Genomic DNA, 18,375 nt, shown 5'->3' with positions numbered 1-18,375 from the left:
AGTGCGACAGATGAGCTAACTCTGCTCCCTGTAATCCTGCTCCAATAACAAAACAAGCCCCTGGAAGAATGGGGTCAAGCCCTTTTGGTCATGGCGGAAAGTAAACACTAACAACAAACAGGCTTCTCAGGCTGCTGACAGATCATTTAATCCTCTCCCTTGTGTGTAACCAATATATCAATGTGTCAACTTGTGCAAATTCTGTGTTAAGGTATAACAGTAGATATGAGTTGTCTCACTCAGGTTATCACTCACTGTATTGGGTCAACAGACTGTTGAAGTGCAAAGTGAGCAAATTCTTTGGTAAGTCTGTACAGAGGTGGCAGGGACTGAATTTAAACACAAGCCCAGCAGGAACACAGGAATCTCTCCATGAAGTCAACCAGACTGGATTTTTTTTTAAAGGAGCACTCCACAAATGTTACACATGAAGTTCAGTTACTTGTTCTGAAGTGATGACGTCAGGGTTATCTTGGCTCAGGCTGGAGACTTTAAATCTTCTGGAAGTGTGAGGTTTGAAAAAAGCAGTAGGGGGGAATTTAATGAAAATCTTTCTTGAGTTGCATTGTGGGAAATGTAGGCTGTTGTGTGAGTTTTACAAGAGAATAAAAGTTAAGATATCTCAGTTTTTGAGCATTGTTTTTCTCTTCCATCTTCGTGGAAGTTCAGTACTGAACTATGTGGTCAAGATAACTTGATGTTGGCCTTTCACTGTGCCAAAACCAGTGTATTATATCAAACTACATTACATTAGAAGCTGTTGTGTGATGAAGAATAGTATTAGTTTTATTAGCTCTACTAAGAACATGTGTGTGATTTCTTCCAGATGAATTTTACAACTCTAGAAATAAAACAATGACGACAACAAACAAAACAAAACCGAAAAACACTTAATTTGATGGATTTTAGAGCTGGAATGTTTCAGATTTCAGTATGTATGACTCTCTGAAACTCTTCATTTACCCCTTTGACAAAAGTCTAGGGCTTCATCAATGTGTCCTAAATCTTTGGCTATTCTAATATTTCTAAAATATTTCTAGTGTTCAAGTGTTGAATTTGAATTCTTTCTGAATGGAGTATCTTCTAATCATAGGTGCAGGAGGTATTTAGATCTTTTACTTAAGTAGGCTAAATGTAAGAATACTAAACTGTAATTCCTCATACTTACGCAAAAGTGTAACAAAAGAATCTAACAAGCAAAAGTAAAAGCACATTTTGTAGCAGGTCAGTGTAATTTCATTATATTAGCATTAGCATTCCCAGCAAGCAGCAATAAGCAGCCTTTGAATTATTTTAGGTAGCTGAGGTGGAGCTAATTTGAACTACTAATATAATGTTGTTCTAACAGTTCTTAATTTATAAACTGATCATTTTTTGCATGTAAAATTTGAATTACTACAACTATAGCTGTTAGATCAGTGAATTAAAGAAACATTTCAAATGCACAATTTACCTTTGTTAATGTAGTGGAGTAGATGTAAAACGCAGCATAAAATGAAAATATTTCAGTGTACTTAAGTACAGTACTGGTAAATGCTTTTTTGTGTTAGATTCCATTACTGTTTAAGGTAAGTGTAACATTGCTAATAATTACTCTGCAACTTTTTGCTTGTTGCCATCCATGTTTGTGTGCAGGTTTTATAGCTCCCCCATGTGGCCACTCAGGTAAAATGCAGCATGCTATCCTCACACTCCCTTGGCACAGTCACCTTGTAGCTGTGGCACGACAGTTTGTAATTCTTCCCATTGTTGTTGTCCCAACGATTAGATCCTTTCACATGAAAGCAGATGGCGAATTCCAAAATGGCTCCTGGCTCCATAATGAAGGGTGGCACAGGCAGTCGAAATCTGAAGATATCTGTTTCTGGAGCATCGGCTTCTTTGCGGTTCCCACTTGATACCCAGAATGCTGTTGTATCTGAGCTTATTCTCCAGTTGGTGAAAGAATAGTGCACTGTGACCTCTTTCTCAAAGGCTAAATTAAGAACTTGTATAGTCCCTGTAATCCCCACCTCTGAGCACAGGACCTGCTCCAGGCACACGGTCTGGGTGCACAGACGCTTCAGGAAGTCTGGTTGAGCTCCCATATTTTCAGGGAAACAAGGTTTGAAGTAAGGCAGGGACAGCTCCAGTTTCTTCCCGTAGGCCTGTTCAGAGCTCATCAATAGTCTGAACTTGACATGCTGGGGTATCATGGGGTGCTCTTGAACTTTGAAGACCTTCACTTGTTCTAGCTCAATCCCCAGTGAGTCCACAAAGCGAACCTGTGGGCTCCTGATCTCTTCCTCCTCTGCAACTGAACAAAGAGACCGAGACCGAATTCGTTTGCTCATGATCGTCTTAGTTGGAGGCTCCCTGACCACATTTTGCTTAATTTCGGGTTGCTTTACGGTGGGAGGTCTCGGACTTGGAGGGCGGATCCGGACTGGGGATTTGGCAGGTTGAGGCTTGGGATCATAAAGGTCCCGAAGACGGATGGTGGTGGCAATCTTGGCGGGTACACTGTTGCAGCCCTTGATAAACTGAAGCTGGGTCCCACTCTTCTCACCAGAACCTCTGTGCTGCCATTTTGCACATGCCCCTTCCATGTTTGTCACACAAACACACCTTTAAAAAACAAACCAATGAATGCTTAACCCATGCAGTTGTTCACATTGCACATGCAAACATCTTGTTACAATTTCTATTTTTCAAGACAAATCAGCAATTATTATTATCTATTATTATAATTATATTAACTGCTTAGAAATCTAATAAAAATGCACATGTTGCTGCACATTACATATGTTCAAAGAAGCAACAAACCTTTACAGCCGTGACTTCTTGTGTTGTCGTTCAGCTGACTTCTTGCAATGACCTTGTTTGCTGTCTATGTTCACTCTCTATGAACCCAACTGCAACCAGATGACAGACAGGAGTCTGCCTTTGCCAGAAAATTCCAGTATGTCCCACAGGAAGCCAAACTTAACATCTTGTGCATAAAATAATGCAGCAACTGTCAGTCAGCAATGACAGCTAAACTAATCCAAAGAAAGCAATGCAACGTTCCAACGAAGTCATCAACAACTGTAATGACAACTAGATCTGGAAAACAATCTATAATCTATGGCTCCGACGCTGTGAGCTCAGCCCTTGACATATAACATGAGACCTTAACTGGGACGAGAGTAGAGTGAATATTTATAGCAGGTAGTGGTGGGTTGTTCTCTGGATGAGGATGACTACAGTTGGTTCTTCCTCGTTACTGGCACAAATCACCAGCTGTTTCCTGGGTTAAAATGGGGAGGAACATACTGTTTCGGAACAGTATGTGCCCAGAAAATGAGAGAACCTTTTGACGTTGTAATGCAATCCAATAGCTCTGTGATGAATACTATGTGTTATTACATCATTTTTAAAAGTTGCTGACATTGTGACATATATGGTAAAGTTGGAGGGTCTATATGCTGTCAAGGAAAGCTTGAAGTGTCAAATGGACACATTTTAAACTGTGGACTAAATGTGGATTAAATGTAATATGAGCTGTGGATTCAATTTAAATGTGGAAGGGATATATAATATGCAAAGTTTGATTACTTAAGTTTTGGTCTATCATTTCCTCTCATCTCATTACTTGACTATCTTGATTCTGATTTGGCATGTCAAATTTATATATATATATGTATTAACAAATGTATAAATATTTATTGTTTAGCAGCTCAGCACCAAGAATGGCTCCAAACGGCAATCTACAATTAATTTTTATCATTATTTTTCGAAGGAGTTGGCAAAACTAAATTAGAGTGAGATCCTTCTTTAGAAATTATCAGTTTTGTATCATTTTCATTAATTAGCCCAGAGCAACATTGTCAGCTACAAAAGGATATTATATAACTAGGGTGTGATTTGCTGGGGGGGTGGGGTGGAGTTGAGGGGCGGGTGATTTTCCCCTCATCTGGTCTACATCTGCCAAATTATTTTTAACTCCAGTGGGGTTAAAAATGTATCCCCCTCAATTATTATTTGTGCTGCTTCACACGTAGACCATATGAATATCTAAGATAAAAATAGACTTTTGAAAAAAATAAGGTGCTGCAATATGAGATTGGTCATTATAATACAGTATAAACAACAATACCATCAGAAAATCAGAAATAGACCTGGCAATGAGTGAGAATAGACTAGGCTAGAGATTAGACGTCTACATGATGACACAGTAAGTAAACCAGGGGTCTCCTCTTACCCTGCTCAGTAACTTTTATTTTTTCCTTTTTCTAAATCAAATCAGAGGCTTCTGCCCCCTCTGATTTATTCATAAATTGCAAAAACACATACAGTTAAATATTGACTCTAATCATTATTAATGAGGTGCAGGTATTAAAAACAACTCTCTCCAACTTTTAAATGTGATATAACACTGTGTGGGTTGGTGCAGTGGTAAATGGCCTGTAGGGGGCTCTATTCTAAAATCATGCTGTAAGACATCTCTCTGTCACCTCTGTCCTTGCTTCTAAGATTACTTTTTATTCTTACTTGAAAAGCAAATAGATATCCTGAGAAGCAGCCTTCACACAGAACACAACACACCTGACTATTGAGAAACATGCTGCATCTGAGACTGGTGGACCGAGGACATTATAACCATAGGAATTAGTATGGTATCTATGCTACTTAAAATTGGGTTTTGGTTTAATTGTAGCTTATTAATCGTGTGTTTATACTGTGGAAAAGTGGTGTTGCAATGGAGTTTAACCTCCATATCCTTTTACATCAGCCAGATGGTCCTGCTGGGATTTATGTGGAGGAAGCAGAGCTACAGTAGAAGAGAGAGCGTACAAGGAGAGATGGAAGAAGACAGAGAATCTGAGAGAGGATAGAAGTCAGAAATGAACAGAACAGGGAGAAAAAGGTGGAGATAGATGGATGAAGAGGACTCTGCTCCAATTCCAGCTGGACATGATGGTGTGTTTTTCTGCTTTATATCATTTTCTCTAAGAACATATCAGGTAATGAGTGAAATTAATAAGTTATTGACTATTACATGTCAGGTTAACCTCACATGTCTGTCTTTAAATAAATGGTAGAAGAGCTACTGGAATTAGTCACAATGAAACAAAAGAGTCTTAAACAGTCACCAATAATCAGCTGCATAACAGAGATAAGGACGGTCGTCACTAACATATTATCAACCAGGACAGGCTGACAGATTGAAAGACAAACAGTATTGAGCTCTTTCATTGGCAGCTGAACACAGAAAGCTGGCAGCTGAGCACACCAGACATGCAGCAGTAGCAGTAGTAGTAGTAGTAGTCCTGACAAGATGGAGGAGGAGAAGCTCCACCTTTCTTCCGGAGAGTCATCCAGGGTGATCTGCTTCCAGGTGCTGCCTGCCTACCTGCTGGCCGGGCTGGGCATGGTGACGGCCGGCATGCTGCTGGACCAGGTGCAGGTCAGTCACCATGACGTCTTAAAATGAGATTATTCCATTAATCAATCAGCAGAGGATTCATCTGCAACTTTTAAAATAATTGATTCATCTTCTCAGCAAACAAACACAACAGTTAACACAACATATGACAAAGAAAAGCATCAAATCCTTCCACAGAGAAGCTCAGTTTTTGGCATTTCTGTTTGAAAAATGACTGAAGCGATGAACTGATTTTCTGCTGATTGACTTATCAATAAATCAACAAATCGTTTTAAGTTCTAATCTGCACTAAAGGAAAAAGCTTGGAAGTCTTTGAACTATTTTACTACAGTAGTCTCTGATGTGCCTGCTATCTGAAGCAATCACTAAGTGTTTTCTACTTAGAGGCCCAGCAGGAAATTACTCGTAATAAGAATTTAATCACATAATTCTCCCATCAAGTGCCAGGAAGTCTGGTAAAGTTTGTGTACGTCTCTCTGTGTCCTCATCTCTTTGACTCTTAGTGTCTCTCTATTTCTCATTGAGGTGAGAGGACTGACCTGTGTGAGTTTGACAGTGGTCACAGTAACCTGGTGGGTCTATAAAGTGACCTTGCCCCATGAGGACAAATAAACTGATCTTGGCACTAAGGTACAGCTTCATTTGATTAACAAGGGAATGTAAGCAGTGGTGGATGAAGTACAATGAATGCCACAATGTCAAATTAAAAGTGAAAGTCCTGAATGTTAAATCCTACTTAAGTAAATATACAGAAGTATGATCAGCTCCATTGAAAGTAATAATATTTCATAAAATCAGTCACTTTGACTGTTATATTAAACATATTAATTAAAGTAAATGATTATGACACTTAGCTAGTTTAGTCCAGTGGTTCCCAAACTAGGAGTGAGGATCCTAAAGGGTCATGAGATAAATCTGAGGGGTCATGAGATGATTCATAGGAGAGAAAAGCAGTTCATTTTTCACTTTCACTTTTCTCTAATCTTTGCTTTTCTGATAAGAGCAAAACAATTTGGGAACTACTGGTTTCATCTTTAATAATGCAGTGCAATTTAAAATGTTATGTTATTTCATGTCAAACTTTAATTTGAAAAGTAACTAACTAAATACAGTTGACTAAAAAGTACATTTCCTTTTTAAATGTAATGGACTAGAAGCATGGCCAGATCTTGATGTTGATAATAATGGTAGCTTATTATGGTCAGTAACCTAGTATGTCCAAAACTAAATATGGAGTTAAAAGGTTTCCACCTAACAGCAGCATTATAAAATGAAAGAGTGATGATTGGTTAGCAGGCCACAATGTTCTGTGGTTAGGTTTGAAAAATTGAAAAATGATCAACTAGCAGAACATAGACAGCACTGGTGGTAACCAAAAACAAGGAAAAAAACAAAGAGAAAAGGTAGAGAAAGAAGCGGCTACTAGTTTAAAAAAGGCTAAAAATGAAGAAGAGGAGTTTCCATTAATCCAGTCTATAGTAGAAGTATCAAATAACATGAATTTGTACCTCAAAATTGTACTTACAGTTATTGAGTAAATGGAGTTGAATTATTTCACCACTGAACTGAAGTACAACACAGTGCTATGCATAAATTAGGAAACAAGACCATAAGGCAAAATAAAGAGACACGTTGGTAGAATGTGTAATTGTGAATTGAAACACATTGTGATACAAACAGGTAATGAACCTGTTATGTAATCCTTTCATCTTGTTCCCTAATTCTAAAATGTACTATTAGATCTTTAATCTGTTGAAAAATGAGACAGAAGGCAATCCCCACTTCCCTTGTTTATTATGTCTAATTCACATCTGCTGCAGTGAATCATCACCGACATTGAGATGCACTGACAGAAGCTGTAGCTGTCTAGCTGTTTCCATATTTGGTCGCATTAAATGAAAAGTAATGACAGCTTCAGGAATTAGACAAAGTGTTTTAGTGTTGTCTCACTTGTGCGTACTGTTGACAGAGTTGGCAGATTGTGCCTGGAAACTCTGACGCATCTTATCCCCTTTCACTTTTTTACTGTCAATTTTCCTGAAATATGACAAAAATGGGAGCTTTGAGGAGGAGAGAGAGTTCTGTTGCTGTTGATGCTTCACACTTTACTTTAATTACAGCCTTAAGTCTGTAGGGGGAGCTGCAGAGAACAAATCGCCCATTCCAAGTCATGTCCCAAGGTCACTTTTCAGCTGAGTCATTGTCATTGTGTGTGTGTGTGTGTGTGTGTGTGTGTGTGTGTGTGTGTGTGTGTGCGTGTGTGCTTATGTTCCTCCCACACATTTACATACATTACATTAAGTGTGAACAAAGGAGCAAGGAGAGGCCACAAACTAGGACAAATGATTTCTTTCTATCACACCAAACAGCAGCTTACGTGCACAAAGACGCTATTGGCCATTATCTGCGTAATATGGAGTAGCTGATGATGCATGAAAGACAGAAAAAGAGAATGAGTGACGTCATGAACTTTTAGAGACTGAGTTGGTGGCAGCCTGTGTTTCCTCCAATCAAGCAGGATCTACTGTGTCCCTTCCAGGCAGCAGCAGCAGCGCCGCGTGTCTGTGACAGGTACAGCACCTGCTGCTGCTCCGAGTGCGTCACACACTCATAGTGAGGACAATCGAAGAGCAGAGGAAGGAGGAGCTATCAAAGAGACGAGCAGGAGGAGGAGGAGGAGGAGGAGGAGGAGGAGAAGGGGAGGTAGGTGGGGGGACAGAAATGCAGCATCCTCTGAACTCATCTACAAAGAAAAACCAGGAGCAAGAGGATAACTGAAGAGTCCTGATACAGACTGCTCACCTGGCTTCTACACATCAGCAGCATCACACACACCAATTATCCTCACACACACCTACACACACACCTACACACACTGTCCGTCTCCTCCCTCGCTTAATCACATAGCAACTCATCTATCCGTCTGGAATCAGAGGGAAGCCCTCCGACGAGCAGGACCACAATCTCCGTCTCTCTCTTCCCACCAGCATCCTTCACCTTTCTCTCACAGCAAAGCCTGGACGGACATCCAGGCGCAACCCCCACCCCCCCAGCCCCAAAATGAGGAAAGGGCTCCAGAGCGGTCAAGTTCACGCAGAGCATCAGCAGCACCGAGAAGAAAGGGAGAACGAGAGGGAGGTGTGGAGAGAGAAGGAGGAGGAGGAGAAGGAGGAGAAGGAGAAGGAGAGGCAGCACAGGAGGGCTGAGAAGAAGCTGCTGGCCTTCTGGATGTCCTTGTCTCACAGGACCTGGACCCTGTTTAGGCCCCGCGAGAGACCGGCCTTCCAGCGCTCCGCCTCAGCCGCCCGGCTGCTCAAGAGTGAGGCATGAGGAGGAGGGAAAGTGTGTGTGTGAGTGAGTGAGTGAGTGAGTGTGATTGTGTCTCTTGTAGGTCTGTCAGTAGCAGAGTGTCAGAAGAGGCCTCGCAGGCTTGCTGTCACTCTGGCGTGTGTGTGTGTGTGTGTTAGTGTTTGTGTGTGTGTGTGTGTGTGTGTCTAATACATGTGTGTCCTCCATTCAAGTGGCTGAAAGCAGCAGGTTCCACGCCTCTGTCTTAGCCCTCCATTTGTAAAAGTAAAGTGTGTGGCTGCCCTGCCAGTGCTGGAGTGACAGGCGGAGGGCAAAACAAGCTGCTTGAATCCTTCTGTTGGCAGTTTTTGGTGAAAGAGTAACTGCACAAACATCACCTGTGACTTTTAAGCGAGAGTCGTAGGAGGAGAGGACAACTTGGTAACAACTGAAGAAGAATTTCTCCCTCGGATGACTTGTGTTCCCTCATAGGAAAAAAAAAGGATCATGAGTTTGACTGATTAAGCACAAATCAGCTTCGGAGGCTGTTTTTTTTATTTTTTTTGGCAGCCCAGAAATGGGTTAACGGGGGATCAATCATGGTGGTGACCCATCTGGCGCTGGAGCTGAGCTTCCAGGGGAAGAAGCTGAGAGGCTTCACGTGTAAACTGACGCGCTCGGCCCACGGCTTCCTGCCAGAGAGCTCATGGATCATCGCAGCCCAGGTGGTGCTGCCGTACCTGGTGTCCGGCCTGGGCATGGTGTCAGCCGGGATAGTCATGGATATAGTGCAAGTATGGGGAAAAAGTGTAGCAAAGTGTGTGTGTGTGTGTGTGTGTGTGTGTGTGTGTGTGTGTGAGAGAGAGAGATTATATGATTGTACTGTTATTAGTTTAACCCTTTCATACTGTTTATATTCTGACTCATTATTAGTCTCTATGCTAAATCACATTCACAAATTCTCCATTAGTTATTAATAAATGTTTAATTAATCCTGAATGAAGCTGTCAGAGAGTGAACAGAGTGTTTATCTATAAAAAAAGACATTCACAATCACTATATTATACTTCAGGAGAACACTTTATAGAATATGAAGAATACAACATATTTGAGAATGCTGTTTTTTGATTTTTTTAACAAACACAGGTCAAATTTGAACGTTTGCTGATACAAAAATATACAAAAATAACAATATGATGCTTTTTTTTGGTATATTCAGGGTCACATTAGAATTCCACCTTAAAAAATGTGTATATGGTGTTTTTACAACTCTCAAATGTAAAAAAAAAGGCCAAATTCGACTCTGAACAGTATGTAAGGGTTAAGACAGTGTTCTTCCTCACTAATACAAAATGTTCCTGACTTTTCATCATCATCATCATCATCATCATCACTGTTTTCTAGCTTCATTGTGTCATGTATCCTCGAGCTACATTAGCAGTGAGTTGCTGGAAAGCTGAGGGAGTCAGTGAAGGGTGAATGTGAGGTTTATGTAATGAATGTGTCATCTAATACATATGGAGGATCAAATAGTACAAAAATCAGCTGGAAAATACAAAAAATATGTTTTATAAAACTGAGAAAAGTTCACAGAAAACATAGAAAATTATTCCTTTTTTTCAAGTAACCTTCAACTAAAACCTGATACAGAAGAAGTATGTGTGTCATAATGTCTGGCCTTCACACAGAGAAGCAGATTCAGTATCAAAAAAGAAGCAAATAGAGCAGAACACCTAATAGTTTTCTTCCCCCCTTCTTGTAAATATCCGAGGAGCAGCAGCAGCAGCACAACATGACTTGCAGTCTGAATTATGCAGCAGGTCAGCCAGCTGAGACCTGAAACATATAAAAGCCAACAGATCAGATTTCATGAGAGATACATGGAAACACATCCACTTAACAAATCACTCAGCTCTCACCTGCCAAAATATTCAGTACATGTGAGAGAGATCAAGTAGATTTAACCACAGGGAGAGTGTTTTTTTATAATACAGTGAATAAATAGTGGAATGTGAGGGGTTTAATCCGTATGAGATCATGTAGCGTGCTGGAAAATGTTTCAATGCTTCAGCAACTAAATCAGCATTTACTCAGCACTGAAAATAAGAACATTCATCTCAATTACAGCGTTGATTTTTCTTCTTTTATTTTATTAAAGTAAAAGTTCTACATTGCAAAAACTAGAAGCACTTGTTTGTTTTTCAGCACTGGGAAGTGTTCAAGGAGATCTCAGAGGTGTTTATCTTGGTGCCGGCCCTGGTGGGGCTGAAGGGGAATCTGGAGATGACGTTGGCATCCAGACTGTCAACAGCTGTGAGTGGAAACACACTCTCACACAAATGATAAGGGTTATTTATATTTATATCATTATATATTGTATATGTATTAATATTGAATCAAATTCTTAGTTAGTTTGTGATGCCGACTATTATTCTGTTTTTTAGCTTTCTAACCTCAGTAAATCAAATATCCACACAACTAATGCAGAATTATTCACCTTTCAGAATTTGACTGCACTTCAAAAACATTTATGATAATAATTTGTGGAAATTTCTACTCTTAACTTTAAGATAATGTGGTTACGTAAACCTCTTTGCGTCTGCAGGCCAACACAGGGCAGATGGATGAACCTCAGCAGCAGTGGAGAATGGTTTGCTGTAATCTGGCTCTCACTCAGGTGATACACACACACACACACACACACACACACACACACACACACACACACACACACACACAGTTAATAAATACATGTGGCAATTTATTCTGTTTTACTTTTAAGACATTTCATCAATATCTTTCTCAAATCAGCAGTTTTTTTGGGTCAGGGATGATTTAAAAATGTTTTATTGGAAGGAAAATGCATCTGCTCTCATATGTTGTCATGACTCACATGAAGACTTTATTAGTATATTGAATTATTTTGTGCTATTATAAAAAATATATTTCGAGACAACATAACCAAGACTTCTACAGACAGATATTAAATATATATAAAAATAGTTGTTTGTGTTGTGATGAATAATTCTATGTTTTAGAAATCCATTTTTCTAATTTTGATGCACAAAATGTCATTTAGAGGAAAATAAATGTAACTTCCTAACTTATTGAACACGTAAATAATTGGCTCTTATTCTGAAATCAATGAATCAACTAATCTTTATTTATATAGCACCAGATCACTACAAAAATCATCTCAAGGCACTTTTAACATAGAGCAGGTCTAGACTGTACTCTCTATACATATGTACATTTGTGTGTGTGTGTGTGTGTGTGTGTGTGTGTGTCTGCGCACATGGAACGTAACGTGCTAATAAGTTGAAGGTAAAAAGCTCTAACTGAAGGAGCAGGCTGACTGCTGTGTGCTGTGTGTGAAGGCAGCGAAGGAGAATTCTCAGATAAAAACATAATAGGTGGCTTCAATCTTATCTTTCTGCAGCACTTGTTAAACGGCAGCGGTGCGCAGTAAGCCGTGTAATAGGAGGGCAGTCTTGCGAATCGTTTTAATTTAGCAAAAGAAAGAGTGTTAATGAGCGGAGGTGAGATTAGATCAGGCGCAGTACTTTATTGCTCTGCTGCTGAGATTCTTTGTGATAACTTTCATTTATCCATTTTGTTGACATTGGCAGAATTTAAATAAGGAAGGAGATCAATCTTACTCTGTTTAGTAGGTTTTATAGTGTATATCAATGCACAGGCCTGCTGGATGATGACCTCTGACCTCTGTGCTCCCTCCAGCCAAATCTTAACATTTCTAAAATAGAAGCAAGTGTCTCTCTTGTCCTCTTCTTACTGGGACACACAGACAGATTCATATCTCTCTGCTTTGTCCTTCACATCCAGGTCCAGGCCACAGTCGTGGGCTTCCTGGCAGCGGTTGCAGCAGTGGGTCTGGGGGTTCTAACCAGGGGGAAGGTGGATGTTATCCAGGCTGTCATCCTGTGTGCCAGTAGCGTCACCACTGCCTTCATCGCTGCGCTGTCTCTAGGTCAGATAAAAGCACACACTGCTGCACAGACTAACACAGAATACACCATAGAGGACAGTAGAGGTTTATTAAATGACTGTTTCCTGTCTTGTCATCTCATGCACTGGCAGGCCTGGTGATGGTGGCGGTGATCGTCGGCTCCAGGAAAGTGGGCATCAACCCGGATAACGTGGCCACGCCCATCGCCGCCAGCCTGGGAGACCTCATCACTCTGTCACTGCTGGCTGGGGTCAGCAGCCTATTCTTCTGTTACAGAGGTCAGAGAGGTTCAGTACACAGTATGTCTACACATGTGGCATGTCAGGAGTTTGTTCTGTAAGTCAGAGAGGTTAGACCAGACCCAGGTCAGTCAAGATTATGAAGATTTTGTAGATGAAACAGCTTTTTAAACACTGCAAAAAACAAAAAATAGTGATTCAATTGTTGAAAAAAGACTATTTGTGGAGTTGAACTGTTTAACATTGGTGCAGGCATTGTACAGTTTCCTGTGTGTAGATTTTTTTGTACACTAACTGCAAAGAAAATAAGTATCTAGTTAGAAATTGGATAAACAGATTAAGGTACAGCCAGAAGAGGGCAGCAATGTCCTGGCTTTAATACTTGCCTCAATACAACTCTGGAGGCATCGTTCAAGCTTTCCTGTTTTCTTTTCATCGTATTTGTTGTTTTTCTTCTACTTCTTTTCACCAGTTTGTTAATCCAATCATATGACAGATGTTTTCTGTTTCATATGGTTCTACAGACTTGTGGTACTTGCCTCCTGTGGTGTGTAGCTTCTTCCTGCTTCTAATTCCACTGTGGGTAATCATTGCTCAACAATCTCAACCAATCAGAGAGGTTCTTAAATCAGGCTGGCAACCGGTCATTTTGGCCATGTCCATCAGCAGGTGAGACCACTTCACATTTCTCTTCCTGATGATAATGTACACTTTTTTTTTTGATCACAAATGGTTCAAATGTCTTCATCATTGCAATAAATCAGTGAAGTTTAGGAGCTTTTTGTCCTCTTGTCCTCTTGTCCTTTTGTCCTCTGTGCCAGTATTGGTGGTCTGATTCTGGATAAGACCGTGAGCAATCCAAACTTTGAAGGCATGGCAGTGTTCACTCCAGTCATCAACGGTGAGTAGAAGATGTGAAAATAATGTCAGCCATCAGATTAACCAGAAACACTTAAATGTAACCCCGTCATTAAGCATCTATAAGCAGTAAAACACTTGATTGTTATATATATGTAGTTATAAGCAGATGGACACACATTTTAAAGTATTTTGTCAACAAATGATTGCTTACTATGAATAACTGGAGTATAAACAGTCAATGAATGCTTGGTAACACAATATGATGATGTAATTACACACATGAACCACTTTTTAAATAATTCACAGGCAGGTTTCAAACATGAGCATGAAGGTTCATTCTTGATCCTCAAAATAATAGTGATTTCTCTCAGGGCTTTCAGCTGCCTCTCATGGCCTTCTTCAACAAAAGAAATGGTAACACTTTAAATCCCCTTATGTAGCATTTCTAAGCAGTGCCAGACATGTAATAAATGCTTTATAATAATGTAGTTATAAGCAGATGTGTTTGTTGACACAGCATTTATCACCAATCATAACATTTTATATTATCACAACTATCATTCATAATTAGTTCCACTTATAGGTGACCACAGGAGGGCTTATAGTAGCTAACAAATACATGAATAAACACAATTATGTGCCAACTACTAGTGTGTTATAAACCATTTATTAACTGCTTATATAATGATTATAAAGGAAAAATAGAGGAACTTAAAGGGAAGTGAAGGAAAAAATAAAACAGCATAGTACATATTATTAATGCATATAATAAATAAAAATAAATTATTTTCATATTCATATAAAATATGAAGAGCATATATATTCATACACCAGTGATAGACGCTTCACTGGATGGATTATAGTCATGACAAATGAACTAAAAAAAAGTCTATTACATTATATTGCTTTAACCTGTGTTATAAACCACTTACTAACTGCATATAAATGCCAAATGTTAGTCTCAGTGGATTCGTAAAAATGCCCCCAAGTGATTCAAGAGGTCTCTCAAATGCAAAGAACAAAAAGGAATTTAGGCTATTACATAACCCAAAGGTGATAAAATGTCAAAACAGGAAAGAAAAGCTGAAAAGGTGTCTTCAGTCTGTAATTATCCTAAGTGTCGTCTGGATGACAGAAAACGTGGAGCTCTACAGCTGCTGAGGGAAACCTTTTATATTCCTAATTACATGAAACCTTCCAGCTCAAACTTGCCTTTTTTACTTCAAAGAGTGAAATTAAATCTTATAAAAACATCATTAAATTAAATTAAAATGGTACAACCAGCTAAAACTTGCTGCTGCATTGTTTTCAGTGAGTAAAACTAGATCTTATGTAGGTAAGAACATCACTGAATTAAACTGTGTTCAGCTGACACTTTATTGGACAGGATTTTTATTTTAGAGGCCTCCAGCTCCGATACATGTAACTTTAAACAGATTTCATTTTAAACATCTCTCTTTTGTTGTGCTGAAACAATTATTGGCATTCCTTCCACTTATCCCAAGTACACAGAGCCAAAGAAAAGAAGGCTGACATGTTTTCCTGAAGGAGTAAGCAGAGCTGGGATTTGGGGTTATGGTGTTTCCACACTCTTAATCTTTGAAGAGTGACATTAAAGCTTCATAATTAGCTTTAATATTAAGAATAAAACCCCCTCTGCCAGCTGATGTCATGTGGAAATTATTGGAACATGCAGATGCCAGCAGCTAATCCTCATTATTTATAAATCCTGGTGTCTCCACACCCTAACAGTGAAGCTGTGGTACTTTCAAAAAAAAAGGAGAGCTTGACTTTTAAAAGGGCTCTGAATTTGAGCTATTAATCATTCATGAGGTATTAAACTGAACAGCCTCCTCCTTGTCAAGGGAACCTCAGAAAGGCGTAAAGTTGCCAGATCTTCACTGACAGAAGCTTGTTGCCTACAAAGCGGCATACTAAGTAGAGAGGAATAAACAATGAGCTTTACATAAAAGCACAAGCCTGTTTAGAATGCCAACTATGCATTCACTGGTTCCCCCCGTTTCCGCCGCATCTCTGCCAGCTTCAGCCGCTACCGACGATCCCTCCTGCATGCATTGCCATCCCAGGACAGGAAGTGCATTTGCATTCCGATTCAGCGCTCTCCCCTTCTGCCCTGTTGACCAGAAACACTCCTCCTGTTTTGTGCAAATGATCCATGTGCTGCAAAGCTCTGTGAGCCAAAAGCTTTTTATTCTGTTCCCAATGAAATCAGCCTGAGGGAGAGAACAGTGAGAATGCCTTTTCCAAACAGAAAGAGAAGAAAGTCTCCTGGGACGTTGTGTGTTAGGAATACCTGATGAACCGATTCCAAGCAAAGTACATTTATTCAAGTGTTTTTACTCTCATTGTACAGTGGTTGCTTGCTCAGACTCCTGAATGGCCTGTCAAAGATAATAAAAGAACCACGTCCAAACAACTGATGATGCAGTTTGTCTACTATAAGAGAATTATGAGGCAAATACCTAAATAAAAGACAAATGTGTTCTGCAGGCTCCATGCTTCCGTTTCAGTTTAATCTTGATATGTAAAGTTTAATACCGTAACGTCTTATTAAGAGTTTATTGTGAAATTAATCAATGCTACACACCTGTAATGCTGATATCAATACTTTCCTCTCATCCATGCAGGTGTAGGAGGAAATCTGGTGGCCATCCAAGCCAGCAGGATGTCCACTTACCTTCATTACTGGAGCACTCCTGGTGCTCTGCCATTGAAAATCAGCATGGGTGGTCCTGGACCCTGTGCTACCTTCTGCTCCTCAGGTCAGAGACAGAAAAAAATAATGATTTAAAGGTGCAATGTGTTTATTTCTTTTTATCAAAAAATTATGAATCAGAAATCACCCAATTTAATATGTGACATGAGGTTGAATTTAGAAGGGAAAGATTTTTGTCAAAGTACAAAAAGGACAAAAAAGACTTGAAGCAGTTTGAAGCTGAATAATCAGATCATGGTGGATGTGGACAAATCGTTCCCAACATGGTTACGCTCCTCTGTAAACATCAGGAAGAAGGAACATAAAACAAAAGTCTCGGTTATAACAGGAAGAGACCGAGTTAATGGGAAATGTGGTTAATTTAATAGCTTAAAATTGACGTTACCAATAACCCCCAAATCCCCATTTGTTTATAGGTATCATAAATAAAACCATCCTCAGCAGCAGCAGAAACTAAAACATAGCAGTTACCTCCTGTCTGTGTAATACACTTGGACACACTTGTGCACAAACTCTTTCCTTTCTGCGTTTATCCAGATGTGAACTCAAAATCAGCCAGAGTCCTGGCCATCCTCGTCGTCCCGGGTCACCTCCTGTTCCTGTACACCATCCACCTCCTGCAGGGAGGCCACACCGCCATGACGCCCACCTTCATCGTCTGCTACCTGTGTGCAGCTCTGCTTCAGGTCAGTTTTTCTTGCTCATTCTACCAGAAAATCAAAGGGTACTCTTACAATACAAATTGAATCTTCTACCAATTTTCCGCCCATCTGAGTTACATCCATTTGAAACTCATCCAGGTGGTGATTCTGCTCTACGTGGCCAGCCTGATGGTGCGCTGGCTGTGGCGAAGGGGACTGGACCCAGACAATTACTCCATCCCTTACCTCACAGCTCTGGGTGACCTGCTGGGGACCGGCTTCTTAGCTCTGAGCTTCAGACTGATTATGGCAATCAGCTCCGCCCGGGCCGGAGTCTGACTACAGACTCTCTGAATGTACTGCTGTCTGTATGCAAGTGGCTAAAAGAACGCAGGAGCACATGGGAGAGAAAATAAGAGTACGAAAGAGAAAGTGTGGACTTTAATTTGCACTTTAGTCTCCGTATTTGCCAGCTCTCTGTGGACAATAGTTGTGCACCGTCCCCCTCAAAGTTCCATCGGTCTCAATATAAAGCACCACCCAGCTTGGCTCTGTAGAAACATCCATCTCCGGATGGAACAACAGCAAATACTGTAGAACCACATCTGTACACCTATTGTCAGCTCTTAAAATGATTGTATTAAGGCAATAACAATATATCATTGAGTGCAAATGTATATTCATATCTATATATATCTATATATATCAGATGCTGCACTGTCTGGATGAATTTTAGATGTCTTTATTTTATGTAGGTTTGTGCCTTTAAACCGTGATAAGCCTTCAGTTCTTTGTGTTCCTGAAGATGAAGGTTTAAAACTCTGTTTGGTGTTGCCAAATTTCTACTGGATGATATTTTACTCGTGCCACTGAATCTAGTCTGTTGTACCAGTGTTAGTACGTGTTCCAGGTATGAACAGATGTTTCTTTATGCTATTTTTGTGTACAAAATGGTTTAGTATGCATCTCTCTGTAAGAGGCCTTCTCACTCGTTTGATATGCACTTTTAGAAAGATGCTCGCCTCTACCGATGCGTTTCTCCAAAAATAGCATCCGAAGATGACGAGAATCCTATTTTCACAGCGACATCAAGCTTTACTGGACTTTGTAGTGCTCTCATGATTTGTCATTTAAATAAAGGACTGATGTGGAAGTCATGATTGCTGTGTTGGGAAGGAAATCTGTACAGGAGTGTGTCAAGAAATCAGGATTGTTGCCTTCAAAACTACAAGACA

General features: G+C 40.0%; 2 protein-coding genes across 2 annotated transcripts; one reads left to right on the top strand and one right to left on the bottom strand.

The window, feature by feature from the left end:
* Nucleotides 1-1,653: 1,653 nt before the first annotated feature.
* On the bottom strand, nucleotides 1,654-2,832 carry ppp1r3db (protein phosphatase 1, regulatory subunit 3Db). The gene is made up of 2 exons (XM_053316331.1): nucleotides 2,806-2,832; nucleotides 1,654-2,607 (listed from the first exon to the last, which is right to left on the bottom strand). The coding sequence occupies exon 2, from the start codon at nucleotides 2,586-2,588 to the stop codon at nucleotides 1,662-1,664; it is 927 nt and encodes a 308-aa protein (XP_053172306.1). The 5' UTR covers nucleotides 2,589-2,607; nucleotides 2,806-2,832; the 3' UTR covers nucleotides 1,654-1,661.
* Nucleotides 2,833-9,294: 6,462 nt separating this feature from the next.
* On the top strand, nucleotides 9,295-17,479 carry LOC128355463 (solute carrier family 41 member 3-like). Its single transcript, XM_053315718.1, has 10 exons — nucleotides 9,295-9,489; nucleotides 10,901-11,008; nucleotides 11,301-11,372; nucleotides 12,539-12,683; nucleotides 12,794-12,940; nucleotides 13,426-13,570; nucleotides 13,723-13,802; nucleotides 16,411-16,545; nucleotides 17,037-17,185; nucleotides 17,300-17,479. The coding sequence occupies exons 1-10, from the start codon at nucleotides 9,295-9,297 to the stop codon at nucleotides 17,477-17,479; spliced, it is 1,356 nt and encodes a 451-aa protein (XP_053171693.1).
* Nucleotides 17,480-18,375: the final 896 nt, after the last annotated feature.

Source organism: Scomber japonicus, chromosome 3, assembly GCF_027409825.1.
Source record: "Scomber japonicus isolate fScoJap1 chromosome 3, fScoJap1.pri, whole genome shotgun sequence".
In the NCBI taxonomy this organism is placed as follows: domain Eukaryota; kingdom Metazoa; phylum Chordata; class Actinopteri; order Scombriformes; family Scombridae; genus Scomber; species Scomber japonicus.
Note: the sequence above shows the minus strand (reverse complement) of the source record. Positions and strands in the feature narration are given on the sequence as shown.

Excerpts from the sequence above, each read along its gene's own strand:
- ppp1r3db (XM_053316331.1), bottom strand. The coding sequence starts at position 2,588 with ATGGAAGGGGCATGTGCAAAATGGCAGCACAGAGGTTCTGGTGAGAAG.
- LOC128355463 (XM_053315718.1), top strand. The coding sequence starts at position 9,295 with ATGGTGGTGACCCATCTGGCGCTGGAGCTGAGCTTCCAGGGGAAGAAG. Across the intron at positions 12,941-13,425 it reads CCTATTCTTCTGTTACAGAG|ACTTGTGGTACTTGCCTCCT; the intron begins GTCAGAGAGGTT and ends ATGGTTCTACAG. Across the intron at positions 16,546-17,036 it reads TGCTACCTTCTGCTCCTCAG|ATGTGAACTCAAAATCAGCC; the intron begins GTCAGAGACAGA and ends GCGTTTATCCAG.